The following is a 14,240-nucleotide window of genomic DNA, read 5'->3' as shown; positions in this document are numbered from 1 at the left end:
CTGAAGACCCGCCTGGTCTGTGTACTATAAAAATGCACTACAAGTTCATCTCCAATCAGCTGAATACTAACATTTCCAGATTCTCAAGGCGTGGCCTCCGTAGATTCATGACCTTGTTGAGAACTAGTACAGAACCTGTGAAATTCCAGCACCGAGAATTGACTCTGCCACAAAATGTCTTAACAGTAGAACACATGTCCCGCACCCACACACGTGACCTGTACGCGAGGTATGGTAGAAATTGTGTTTATTAAATAGTCAAAGAACAGATAGAGTGGCCTAGTTCTTCAACTGAGCAATGGACATCTCCCAAATGGAGTTGAACTGTTTTCCTGGTGTTTCAGGGGATGCACATCTCACGAAAACACAAGGATGCAGGAAGAAAGATTCTAATATATGGTAATACCGCAGCAGGCAGATTGTTGATTACATCCACCTGTGTTTAAGTAGGACAGTGCCCTAAAAAATCTAGTAAGGCAGGAACAGAGCTGTTCATGTAGTTACATTTTAGACTCGAGTCTGTCATATCTCAGGTCTAGCAAAAAGGTTGCCAGGGCTAGGTTTCTCTCATGACAACAGCTTTTAACACGTGACTGACCCTCATCAGAGGTACTGACCTGTCGGGGTTTCGCCCAGTCTTCCTGTAGGGCAGCACCCCTTGGGTCCCAGAATGCAGCGGAAGGTAAGATTTTCTGTTCTGACCCCGGTCACGCGCTGTGTGCAGGTTTTAGGATGTGACAACCCTGAGTGTACTCACCGTCACCACCTTTTGTTCCCTACAGGTTCTGTGCCTCATCATCTTCATCTGCTTTGTCGCTTCCATCTCCTCTTACCTTGTGGCCCCCCTGCTGGAGTTCATCTTTACCTTGGTGTTCTACTTCCTGTTTGCTACCAAGTACCACGAGCGGTTCCCGAGCTTCAACTGGCCATGTGTGGTGTGTATATTGCCGGTCCACACCACTGCGATCCTCCCACATGGGCATCTTCACCCGCCATCCCACCATATCTTCCTTCTGCCTTTGCTCCCTCTACATCATTATTCCTTACTCCCTCTTGTCCACCCTTCCATACTCCCCTTCCCTTCTTCGTTTAACCCTGTCTGTAATGTCCAAGAGGACGTGTTGTTAGGACACTCCTTTCATGCAGGCCTGTTCCTCACCTGCTCCTCCTTACCAAGTGGGGGGACCGGTTTGATAAAAGGGAGTTTGGATGAACATGTCCTCATCTAGTTTGTGTTTGTACATCCAACTGGCCCAGCAAGGGCTGCTCCACACAACACTCTCCTCCATCCTTCCACCCCTCATTACCCTTAAAGCCCCCTCTCCTCCATCCTACCCTTTCATGCTTTTAGGCTGCCGCTCCATCCCTCCCCCAGCATTCACTCCTCCAGCCTTCGTTACTCCCTCTCTAGCCTCCCACCATCTATTCTTTCTACCCTTTTTCGCCACCATCTTTCCACCCTCCTCCTTCATCCTTCCACCATCTTTATCATTCGATCTGTAACAGAATCTTTCTCACATCCTCCATATATCCCTCCTTCATTCTTCCACGTCCCATCTCCTCCATCCTTTCTCAGTGCTTCCATAGGTTCCCACCTTCATCCCTCCACCCTCTGTCTCCGTCACCCGTCTTTAGCTCCTCTTCTCCAGCCTTATAGAGTCACCGTCTTTCCAAACTCTTTTTCTCGATCACCCGACCCTCCATTTCTACAACCATTCTTTACTCCATCATCTCAATCCGCCCCATTCATCTTCTTTTGTCATCCTTTATTTTCTCTACTCCATTCTCCCTTTTCCCTCCATCTCGTCCTTTCACCGTCCCTCCGTTACTTCAGTCACCCTTGTATCCTTTCAACCATCATGTCCTCCAATGACCCGTGCTCCCACTCCCTCGCCACCCACCTTCCCTCACGCCTTCCTCCCTCGTCTTCTTTATCTTTTCATGTTACATTCTCCCACCAACCATCCTCACTTTATTATTTCCTTCCGCTATTCCTCTCGTCCATACTTCTATCATGCCTCTCCATCTTTCAACTCTAACCCCCCTTCAACATTCGCAGACCCGCCAACTCACATGGTACCACAGTGTGTGACATAATGTTGTCCCTTCACACAGTCATCTGTGTGGACGGAAAGCAGGTGTGAAACACCTGCTTTGCGTGGGTTTCCAGCTCGTCATGGAGGCTTGGAGCAGCCTATGCCAAATAAGTGTTTTGAAAATACGCCAGGACTTTTTTGGGGGGCGGAAGGGAAGTTGTTTGTGGGGGATGCAGAATTGCTCTCAAGAAGTTTTTGGCATCAAATCCCGCCCCTCCAAGGACCCACCCCCTCATTAGAGTGTGACTTTTTTGTAAGTTGGCAGACCTACTTCCCTCATCCTCTCCGCCCTTCCATTCTGTCTTCCCACCATCCCTCCCCATTCCCAGATGTCCTCCTCCAAGTAGCCTCGAACCATGTGGCAGAAGTGTGCACCAGGTGGGAGAAGGGTGTATTTTATCCCAATAAGCAAGTTGAACTGTAGGAGGAGGTGGGAAATTAAAGCTGCCCTGTAGCCTCGTGGCTCCCCATGCTCCCACCTCCCTCTGATGGCTGCTCTTCTTTTTTTCTCCATTTTACAGGACTTCCTGCGGTGCGTTAGCGCGGTGATCGTCATGGTGGTGGTATCCATTGCTGCAGCGGCGAGGAGTGGCGGTGAAGGTGGGGCAGTAGCAGCTGCTGTAAGTATTGAACAATACTGTTGCATTTATGTACACCAGAAAAGTTATTTACACCAAAAAAGCTGCTGAAGTGCTTTGGTAGACGGGTGATGGCACGTTACTCAGTGGAGGCTCTTAGGTGCTATGGATGGCAAAGTACAGATCTGTACAGGGGTTTCCAGGTCATTGTGTGCACATCATATGATGTATCGCTTCACTGGGTGACCATATGATGGGAACCGATATTGTGTAACATACAGGGCCTGATTCACAAAGAGCCTTCTCACTACTCGTGGCCGAGGCCTTGCAGTCATGGCGGTGGGCCCGCACGCGTGGCGAGACCTCTGCAGTGGAAAATGCAGTACAGAGGTCCTGCCACGAGTGTGAGACTCCTGTCACAAGTGCGGGCCCTATGCCACGACTGCGGGGCCTCCGCCACAAGTGCAGAGGCCCTTTGTGAATCAGGCCCACACTATCACAGTGTGACTTAGCAGCTGCAACTTATGGTCTTGCTCATAATAGGGGCAGGGGGCAGGTATGTGGGTGTGTGATAAATATTAACTTTGGGAAATGAGTCTATGGCACACATGACAACATAAATGGGCCTGAACCCAGTAATGTGTTCATGGGGTGCTTGGTTCCCTTGACAAAGGTTTCTGCTGTTTATTGAACAACAGAATAAGTGTGAGCAATTCTATCTTTAAGATGATTTCCCAGTTTCCCCAGTATACTCTTGGGATCTTTGCTTTCTTTCCCTGTGTCTGCTTGTCTGAGTCCTGTGGACCAAACCCAGTCCCAAGTGTGCTGTTTAAATTAGTATTACCTCCAGTTTCCACAGTGCCCCAGTTAGACAGAGAATGGACAGGTAACTAGGCTAACCCAGTGGCCTATTAAGTGTTGATAACTGTTGAGGATAAGTGAACTCAATAAGTGTAGGTTTAACATTGTCCACCTACTGAGTTATGTGTCTGTTCAATAAGATAATTTTCCCCACAAGACACACAAACACTTCTTCCCATGACTGGTCACAGCCGCTAGACTAGGCAAGAGATAGAATTTAATGAAAAAGAAAAAAATATGGTGGTATACTTTATCCAGCCAAAGTGAAATGATGGTTAATTACTCCTCTCGGTATGAAAATAATTAAATTATTGTATGCATATGTCCTGAAGTGGCCATCTGAGCCATGCCAAACTTCATCGGTTTTCTGGAGAAACCCAGGAGATGAGAGGGATTTCTGTGGTTGAAAGTGGAGGGGTTTCTTTGCATTGAGAGGGGTTCCCATGACAACCAAAAGGTGGATCTAAGATTTTTTGGGAGACACCTTTCCAGCCAAATGATCTGCCCACCGTATTGGATTTTGTTGATAAGGATTAGGAAAGATTTACAATGCTATAATATAAGGCACCTATATGAGAAGGGGAAGCACATCATGCTACTGAGAAAATTGGTGTGGGGCACTCTTTCGGGAGTCAGGGATTGGTACACAGGTATCTGCCAATGTCTAAGTAGTTTAACCAATTTAACAGAAGAAAAGGGTTTCACTGCTTAGTTTAAAAAGCTGAGAGAGCTGTTCCAAACCAAAACATGAATCTCTATTTCCAAGGTCTTGTCCCAGGACCGAGCCTCCCGTCTGCTGGGTAACCTGGTACCTGTAGTGCAAGTTGCCTGGGGCTGGAAGGCCTCCTCACCAGACTGAATCTTGACTGAAGTATTACTGGGAGGGCTTGGGGTAGGTGTTAATATCCGCGAGGATCTCCCCACCATTGTAAAGGTAGCTAACTGACTAAACTCCACTCCCACCAGCCAGTTTAGGGCCTTGTGCTCCCAAGTGAGGGTTCTTGGCGCACTGTCACACCCTTATAGACACTGTTGACAACCCGCTCTTTTGACGGTTTCTTTTATACAGGTTTGTATTATCCGATCAGTGAGTATTTTCCCTGTCCTGTCTTCCTTTTGTCCATTTCTTCGTATTTGTGGCATTGCATTTAGATTTTCATCTTTTTAGTTCAATTTACTTTGGGCTTTTACACTTTTTAGTTTTTTATCTGTATTGTTGTTTGTTGCGCCTTACATCACACTCCCCTGCGCACAGATCTCCTAACGCCTTAGCTGCTGGGCCTTTCCCCCCCCCCAGTGCTGAGCCCTTTTTTGGCTATTTGGGGTATTTCGCGCTTAGGCCTTCATAACTTTTTGTCCACATAAGCTATCCACGCCAAATTTGCGTCCTTTTTTTCCAACATCCTAGGGATTCTAATGGTACCCAGAGTTTGTGGTTTCCCCGGAGGAGACCAAGAAAATAGCCAAAATACAGTGAAAATTTAGTTTTTTCAAAACAAATGGAAAAAAAGGGCTGCCGAAGAAGGCTTGTGGTTTTTTCCCTGAAAATGCCATCAACAAAGGGTTTCTGGTGCTGAAATCACAATCTTCCCATCTTTCAGGAACGGGCAGACTTGAATCAGAAAAACACATTTTTCAACACAAATTTGGCATTTTACTGGGACATACCCCATTTTTACTATTTTTGGTGCTTTCAGCCTCCTTCCAGTTAGTGACAGGAATGGGTGTGAAACCAATGCTGGATCCCGGACAGCTAAACATTTCTGAAAACTAGACACAATTCTGAATTCAGCAAGGGGTCATTTGTGTAGATCCTACAAGGTTTTCCTACAGAAAATAACCGCTGAAATAAAAAAATATTGAAATTGAGCTGAAAACAACAGCCATTTTTCTTTATGTTTTACTCTGTAACTTTTTCCTGCGATGTCAGATTTCTGAAAGCAATATACCGTTTTGTCTGCTGGACTCTTCTGGTTGCGGGTATATAAAGGGCTTGTAGGTTCATCAAGAACCCTAGGTACCCAGAGCCAATAAATGAGCTGCACCCTGCAGTTGGTTTTCATTCTATACTGGGTATACAGCGATTCATTTGCTGAAATATGAAGAGTGAAAAATAGGTATCAAGAAAACCTTTGCATTTCCAAAATGGGCTCAAGATAAGGTTTTGAGTAGCAGTGGTTATTTGCACATCTCTGAATTCCGGGGTGCCCATACTAGCATGTGAATTGCAGGGCATTTCTCAAATAGACGTCTTTTTTACACACTCTCTTATATTTGGAAGGAAAAAATGAAGAGAAAGATAAGGGGCAATAACACTTGTTTTGCTATTCTATGTCCCCCCAAGTCTCCCGATAAAAATGATACCTCACTTGTGTGGGTAGGCCTATCGTCTGCAACAGGAAATACCCCAAAACACAACGTGGACACATCCCATTTTTTTGACAGAAAACAGAGCTGTTTTTTGCAAAGTGCCTAGCTGTGGATTTTGGCCTCTAGCTCTGCTGGCACCTAGGGAAACCTACCAACCCTGTGCATTTTTGAAAACTAGAGACCTAGGGGTATCCAAGATGGGGTGACTTTTGGGGCTCTGACCAGGTTCTGTTACCCAGAATCCTTTGCAAACCTCAAAATGTGGCTAAAAAAACACGTTTTCCTCACATTTCAGTGACAGAAAGTTCTGAACTCTGAGAGGAGCCACAAATTTCCTTCCACCCAGCGTTCCCCCAAGTCTCCTGATAAAAATGATACCTCACTTGTGTGGGTAGGCCTAGCGCCCGCAACTGGAAATGCCCCAAAATACAACGTGGACACATCCCATTTTTTTACAGAAAACAGAGCTGTTTTTTTCAAAGTGCCTACCTGTAGATTTTGGCCTCTAGCTCAGCCGGCACATAGGGAAACCTACCACACCTGTGCATTTTTGAAAACTAGAGACCTGGGGAATCCAAAATGAGGTGACTTGTGGGGTTCTGACCAGGTTCTGTTACCCAGAATCCTTTGCAAACCTCAAAACGTGGCTAAAAGAACACATTTTCCTCACATTTCAGTGACAGAAAGTTCTGAACTCTGAGAGGAGCCACAAATTTCCTTCCACCCAGCGTTCCCCCAAGTCTCCCGATAAAAATGATACCTCACTTGTGTGGGTAGGCCTAGCGCCTGCGACAGGAAATGCCCCGAAACACTACATGGACACATCCCATTTTTTGACAGAAAACAGAGCTGTTTTTTTCAAAGTGCCTACCTGTAGATTTTGGCCTCTAGCTCAGCCGGAACATAGGGAAACCTACCAAACCTGTGAATTTTTTAAAACTAGAGACCTAGGGGAATCCAAGATGGTGTGACTTGTGGGGCTCTGACCAGGTTCTGTTACCCAGAATCCTTTGCAAACCTCAAAACGTGGCTAAAAAACACGTTTTCCTCACATTTCAGTGACAGAAAGTTCTGGAATCTGAGAGGAGCCACAAATGTCCTTCCATCCAGCGTTCCCCCAAGTCTCCCGATAAAAATGATACCTCACTTGTGTGGGTAGGCCTAGCGCCCGCGACAGGAGGTGCCCCAAAACACAACGTGGACACATCCCATTTTTTGACAGAAAACAGAGCTGTTTTTTGCAAAGTGCCTACCTGTAGATTTTGGCCTCTAGTTCAGCCGGCACATAGGGAAACCTACCAAACCTGTGCATTTTTGAAAACTAGAGACGTAGAGGAATCCAAGATGGGTTGACTTGTGGGGCTCTGACCAGGTTCTGTTACCCAGAATCCTTTGCAAACCTCAAAACGTGGCTAAAAAAACATGTTTTCCTCACATTTCAGTGACAGAAAGTTCTGGAATCTGAGAGGAGCCACAAATTTCCTTCCACCCAGCGTTCCCCCAAGTCTCCCGATAAAAATGATACCTCACTTGTGTGGGTAGGCCGAGCGCCCGCGACAGGAAATGCCCCAAAACACAACGTGGACACATCACATTTTTTGACAGAATACAGAGCTGTTTTTTGCAAAGTGCCTACCTGTAGATTTTGGCCTCTAGCTCAGCCGGCACCTAGGGAAGCCTACCAAACCTGTGCATTTTTGAAAACTAGAGACCTAGGGGAATCCAAGATGGGGTGACTTGTGGGGCTCTGACCCGGTTCTGTTACCCAGAATCCTTTGCAAACCTCAAAATGTGGCTAAAAAACACGTTTTCCTCACATTTTGGTGACAGAAAGTTCTGGAATCTGAGAGGAGACACAAATTTCCTTCCACCCAGCGTTCCCCCAAGTCTCCCGATAAAAATGATACCTCACTTGTGTGGGTAGGCCTAGCGCCCGCGACAGAAAATGCCCCAAAACACAACGTGGACACATCACATTTTTTCATAGCATTTCGGTGACAGAAAGTTCTGGAATCTGAGAGGAGCCACAAATTTCCTTCCACCCAGCGTTCCCCCAAGTCTCCCGATAAAAATGATACCTCACTTGTGTGGGTAGGCCTGGTGTCCGCGACAGGGATAGATCACACAACGGTCAATGTTGGTCCTTACATGAGGCAGCTGTTGACCCTGGGGTGATCCATTCCTGACGCAGGCACTAGGTGTAGGCACTCAAGTGGGGTAGTGTTTTTATCAGGACAGGTGAGGAGTCACTGGGTGGTAGGAATTTTGTGGATCCCAGCATATTCCTGTAGTTTGTGTGACAGAAATGCGAGAAAAATATAGTTTTTATTCAACATTTCAGCTTTGCAGGGTATTCTGGGTAAGAAAACTTTGGGGAATCCACAGAAGTCACACCTCTGTGGACTCCCCTGAATGTCTAGTTTCCAGAAATGTTTGGGTTTAGTGTGTTTCTCTATATGGCCGCCGAACCCAGGACCAAAAACACAGGTGCCTGCCTTACAAAACCAGTTTGTTTTGCCATAGATAATTTTGATGTCTCCACAATACGATTTGGGTGATGGAATTTGGGGCTGAACTAAATTGGCGAGCTCCCAATAGAGCACTATCTCTCTCTCTCTGCTTGCCACCGCCTTCACCTGCTCTCTGGGTTGGGCTAACCCACTATTACCCAGTTGCACAAACAGCTTGCGAAGGGACAGCAGGACTGTCCTCATCACCTCCCTCATAATGTACTGGAAGAGGAGTTATCGAATGGGACTCCTCCAACTGAAAAATCACTCCCAGAGTCTGCGCCATTGTCCTATTCCTCAGATGCTGTCTCAGTATCTGATGTCTCAGTCTCTGATCCTATGTCAGAGCTGTCCTCTATAACCCGAGTGCCGGCAGCAGTCATCCATCAAGATGCCATCTCTGCTATTGGCTAAACTGTTGCTTTAAAACACTAGCCTACGTAGACAGTCACAAAATCGATGGTGTGTGTGAGATACGTGCAACAGTAGAGGCCACCTTACCTGCGCTTCTTCCCTCAATCTGCACGTTCTTTCAAGACACTCAAAAAACACCTTGTCACATACCATTCGTCACAGTCTTTAGCACCTCCTGCGCCCAGTCCAACAATCATTATTGGTGTTCCCACTCCCTCCTCCTCGGATTCCCTCATTACCAACCTAGCAAAAGTGCCCTTCATCTCTCCATAGCCGCCCTCCACCCCGCACATACATTTCATTGGTATTATAGCGCAGGTAATGGCTGACTTTACTAATGTACTCAGCTATTTACATAAAATACAGATTTGCTCTTTGCAGTAGGTAGGCATATAAACCTTCTGCGCTTCTTTATGGCACTAAATCTGCCACTAGACAAGTCTGACCATTTTGTAGCAGAAACACAGTCACAATACTTACTTGACTTTTTTATTGCTGCCTAAAAGCTACAGTTGAAAAGCGTCAGTTGAAGTATGTGCATTGCTTTGAAGACGAAAGCTGCAACTGCAAGACAACTGGCGGCAAATCTATATATCACTTTTATATGTGGGTCTGGTTTTCCTGGGGGCCGATCGCAGCCCCCAGGGAAACCACACACATATTGACAAAAGTGATATATATATATGACAGCCAACCACCTGAAACTCAACTCAAGCAAAACCAAAATAATCCTCTTTGGCCCACACAAAAACACCTGGAACCCCTCATGGTGGCCCACCACGCTAGGCCCTGCACCCAAGATCCTCATCCTCGCACACAAATCACTCCACAACACAGGCCCTGCCTACCTCAACGAGAGTCACCTTCCACACCCCCACACGAAACCTCCGCTCAGCTGACCTCTCTCTCGCCTCTGTCCCCCGCATCAAATACACCACCACCAGGGGCAGATCCTTCTCCTACCTTGCACCCAAAACCTGGAACGCCCTCCCAACCCACCTTCGCAAGACCCAAAACCTACTTCTTTTCAGGAAGGGCCTCAAAACCTGGCTTTTCGAACAGTGATCCTCCCTCCGATGTGCTGTGATCGGGGGCCAGGAAACACTTTCAGGAAGGCCTCGTAAGAAAGGGGAGACTCTCCCCTTTCTTACGAGTCCTTCCCGAACGCGGGGAAGGCCGTTTTCCCCATCTCCTGCTCCGATGGGGAAATCAACTTTGTTACGTCACAAAGGGGCAGGGGGGTGGGGGGGGAGACACGGAAGCTTCCGTGTCTCCCTGGGTTATAAAAAAAATAAAAATAAATCCTCGGGTGCGACGCACCCGAGGATTTATTAACCCCCTCCCTGGTGTCGGCCACTGGTCGTGACCTGCAGTGGCCGACGCCCGCAGTGAAGGGGTTACGTTTTGTCCTGCTGCTCAGGCCAGGTTACCAGATGTGTGCCAAGAATACCCCCTCGAGGAAGGGGCCTGTGCTTGTTGGTTCCTCGGCTTTGGTAGCGTTGGGTTTGTCTCACAGTTCACATTAGAACCGTGGTCTATCCATGGCCTGCCAGTCAGGCTCCCCGCACTGAAGTCCAGTCAGATTACCGCACTGCACTGGGAATTCTAGGAGCGTATCTATGAGGTGAAACCTTTCTGGTAGTCAGTCAAGGCTGTTCCTGCCCTTGACTGGACCCGTGACAAGTGAGCAAAGCTTTGGGGTCCCAGAAGGCTGGGTTTTATCTGTGCTCTGAGTGATTAGCGGAGCTGATTGCTCCTGTTTAAGGCTGGGTATGATACCCTTTTACAATCCCCCTGTCACTGACCCACAGAATCTCTCTCCCACAGCTCTTCGGGTTTGCATTGGTGGCGGTGTTCTCCTACGATGCCTACATGATCTATCGCGCAGAACTGAGTCAACAGGAGTCCGCTGAAGCCACCACAAGGAGGGGTGAGTACCACGTACATAGACCACAGACAGCCAGGTCTTTCCATTCACCCGGAGCCTGTCTCCCCAGTCCTATACAAACCACGGCCTTCCAGCATCACAAATAGCCTGTCCACAATTCGGCTACACATTCTGTTGCTTTAGTCCCTGAGCAGTCTGTTTCCCCCGGACAGTTTATGTCCCCCCAGCTCCCACAAACAGCCTTCTTACCACCAGTCCTAGCAATAGGCTGTGTTTACCCAGTTCACATTCTGCTCCTCTCAGACCTACAACACCGCCTGTTTGTTCTAGTCCTACACACAGCCTCCTGCCTTTCACCAAGACCTTCTGACCCCCCCACTAATGCACACAGCAGCTTCACCAGGCAGCCCAGCCCTAGGTGCACTGCACACGTGTCCTGTTGTGCCTGTCTCAGAACACCCCCAACTCCCAACAGAGAGCCTGTTCCTGCTGTTCCTACAAACCAGTCATATGAATATCACCTCAACAGCGAGCCTGTTTCTGCTATTCCAACAAACAGTCTTATAAACACCGCCACAGCGAGCCTGCTTCTGCTATTCCTACAGTCTTATAAATACCCCTACGACAAGCCTGTCAGCTGTTCCTACTAACCAGTCTTATAAACCCCCCCACAGCGAGCCTGTTTCTGCATTTCTACAAACTAGTCTTATAAGCACCTTCACAGCTAGCCTGTTACTGTTTTTCTTACATCCTAGTCATATAAACATCACCCCACAGCCTGCCTGTTTCTGCTATTCCTACAGACATTCTGCGTTCCCCCAGTTACACACAGGGCCTGATTCTCTCATCGCTACATGCAGCCTGTGTTCCTCCCCTTCCTACATAGAGGCTGTTCTACCAACATAAAGCCCATAGCTGCCTCGCTAACCAACTCCTGCTCCAAGTTTCTGCTTAATCCTGTTCCCAGCTGCATTCACTGTCCTAAGTAACATCAAGCTCTGTGGCCAGCTGCACCAGAGGCTGCTGAAAATTGCTCTCTTTCAAATGTGTGCCTGATCGCTGGAGGTCCAGCAGTGTTTGGAATATTCATCCCATCAATGCATGTCTCGGATCTTTTTTAGGCTCATTCGACGGACCAGAGTAGGTCCTCCGAGCTGATAAAGAACCCTCCATCCTGCATTGCTGCCAAGGAGCGACCTTTGAAGAAGACCAGTTCGAAACGTCAACACGGGGCTCTCTGGCATCTGACCAGCTACCTCTGTCTGGCCACCACACTGATTACGTATGATGTGAAGGGGTAAGATGCACTCGAACGGGCTGGATTGACCAGGACAGAAATTGGATCTGCAACCACACTTCCATGCTGCACACCCTACACGTGCACTAGAGGTATCAGTGTTACAGATGCTTCCAGATTGCTACTGTATAAAGATACACACTTCTCCCATCATGAGACCCAAGCCCTTCCTGGAGGAACTTCCTTCTCCTGGGGAGGAAGAGAATGCAGTTTCCATATTCATCCAGCCCTGGCTGGGATCGCCCCCACCCTGCTCACAATGCTTCCCATTGAGTCCCAGCACCAGAATGTAACTGGTTGAAGGATCAGAGTGACATTGTGGCCCCCCCATGTGTACTAACTGTGAATATGCTAACAGAGTGTATGGTATCCTGCTGCTCAGCTTCATCCTGCTCCGCATGAGGACCACTGTTTTGCCTTAGCGCAAAAAGCATGTCCACCAGCGAACAGTCTCTCTGGCACACTGCGAAAAGACCACCCATCTAAGCAACTGCCTCTAACACTGGATTGTGACAGAAACTTCTGAAGAAGAAGATATGGATTTGTAACTCTGATATTTGGACATATTTTCAGTAAAACAATGCTTCCATTTTAGCAAGGCTTCTCCTTTTCTATATGTAGAACTCTCCCGGCTGTTCTTCAACACCGCCTGAGGTCTGCCTGTACCTGTGGACATTGCGGCGAGTCACAAAGATATTTCCATGAGTATCTGGGTCTCACCTCTGATTCTTAAAAGTTTCTTCTGCAACCAAGTATGTCTTACTCTAAGAAGTTCCTAAATCACAGCTAAGTCTGGACTTAAACACACCTACTCACAGAAAAAAACTTTGCAAATCAGACCTTGTGAATATTGCTGAACAGCTCTGCATGATTGGGGTTCTTTGGCTTTGACTCCTAGAACAGTTGGTGCTGCAGAACCGTGCCCTCTGGTTAGTAGGTTAGGGGGGCTCCTACAGAAAACAGGTGCTGTGTTTATTGAGAGAAGCACATCTGACTACTACCACCTACCCTTAAGTGCTGAGCTGATGTATATCTGGGCAGCTTTCTCGTAACGTTTGCTAGACCCAAGGGTGAACATGCACTTTACAAATAAACATTATGGTATGTTCACGTTTTGAACAGTAGAGGTGGGGTGGTCAACTGATGTGAATAGACCTGTCTGGATCTGTCACTGTGTCACCAGAACGGGGGCAAAAGGAGCAATTAAAACTTAGAATGTAAATACACCCTCCCACCATGTGAGCAGATTTACTCAAATGTTGTGTTACAACAATATAGGTGTTAATACAAAACATGATGTTATCACTGTAACACAATCCATTTGAGCACATAAGTGCAACCTAGGAGTGCAAACGGCTTCATGAATTGGGCCCAAAATGCACAGCTAATACGACTCAAAACCAGGTTCTAGACCATGCACGTGTGCATTATCTGGACCTAGTGGTTTCAGCACCATGGGAACTCATGCAGAATCTGCTCATCGCGTCTTAAGGCAACAGGGGTCAGGGGGTGTTTGTAGCTCCACGTACGCTGACATGTCTGCTCTGCACGGTAGAACATCTATGCACAGGGCTCTGGGTATGAAAATGAAGGGTTTAGTCCAGGTGTCTCCTACCAGTAGCTCGCAGACACCTTCAGAGTAGCTCACAGCGTTGAGTTTCTTCTTAAATAAGCACAGGGTAACATTTTCCTTTTAAAGTTAAGGGAAGGCTGGCTTTATTTTACATTATTATCATCAGGCTGCAGATAGCAGGGCGTGATAATGATTGGTGTTCAGTCAGGTTTATGACCCAGGCTGGGGCACAGATGTGGAGAACTGAAGCACTGATGTATTTATCTCTTTAATAAAAGTCCTTGTAAACTCCGTATTGGAGCGTGACAGCAAAATGTTGATTCTGAATGCTTTCAAATGGGAGAAAATTAAAATTAAAAATTACCTTGATGATTAAGTTAATTCTTCATTTTAATTTTCTTCCATTTCAAAGTGTTGCATTTACAAATAACAGGCATCTTGCTTGCAGTGGCTAGTAGACACTATGACATATTTATAACTGAAGAATACAGTCATTTTTTTTCCAATGGGTGAAATTTAGATATTTCTATAAAATATTAAGCCTTAATATTTTTCTCAACTTTCAGTTAAACCAATTCCATCTTAATGTTTAAGAAGCATGTTTCTTCGCTTTATATTCCTCCCAGTTAAATTTGAAAATGGGAGAAAATGTA

General features: G+C 46.8%; 1 protein-coding gene across 1 annotated transcript in view; it reads left to right on the top strand.

Moving 5' to 3' along the window:
• CMTM5 (CKLF like MARVEL transmembrane domain containing 5) overlaps positions 1–13,882 on the top strand; it is a 63,882-nt gene extending 50,000 nt beyond the window's left edge. The window contains exons 2-5 of the mRNA XM_069238184.1: positions 783–935; positions 2,618–2,716; positions 10,657–10,759; positions 11,839–13,882. Of these exons, the coding sequence (XP_069094285.1) occupies positions 783–935; positions 2,618–2,716; positions 10,657–10,759; positions 11,839–11,861 (378 nt within the window). The 3' untranslated portion in view covers positions 11,862–13,882. The remainder of the gene's footprint in view (positions 1–782; positions 936–2,617; positions 2,717–10,656; positions 10,760–11,838) is intronic.
• The last annotated feature ends 358 nt before the right edge of the window (positions 13,883–14,240 follow it).

The sequence above is a fragment of the Pleurodeles waltl genome, chromosome 6, assembly GCF_031143425.1.
Source record: "Pleurodeles waltl isolate 20211129_DDA chromosome 6, aPleWal1.hap1.20221129, whole genome shotgun sequence".
NCBI lineage: Eukaryota > Metazoa > Chordata > Amphibia > Caudata > Salamandridae > Pleurodeles > Pleurodeles waltl.
Note: the sequence above shows the minus strand (reverse complement) of the source record. Positions and strands in the feature narration are given on the sequence as shown.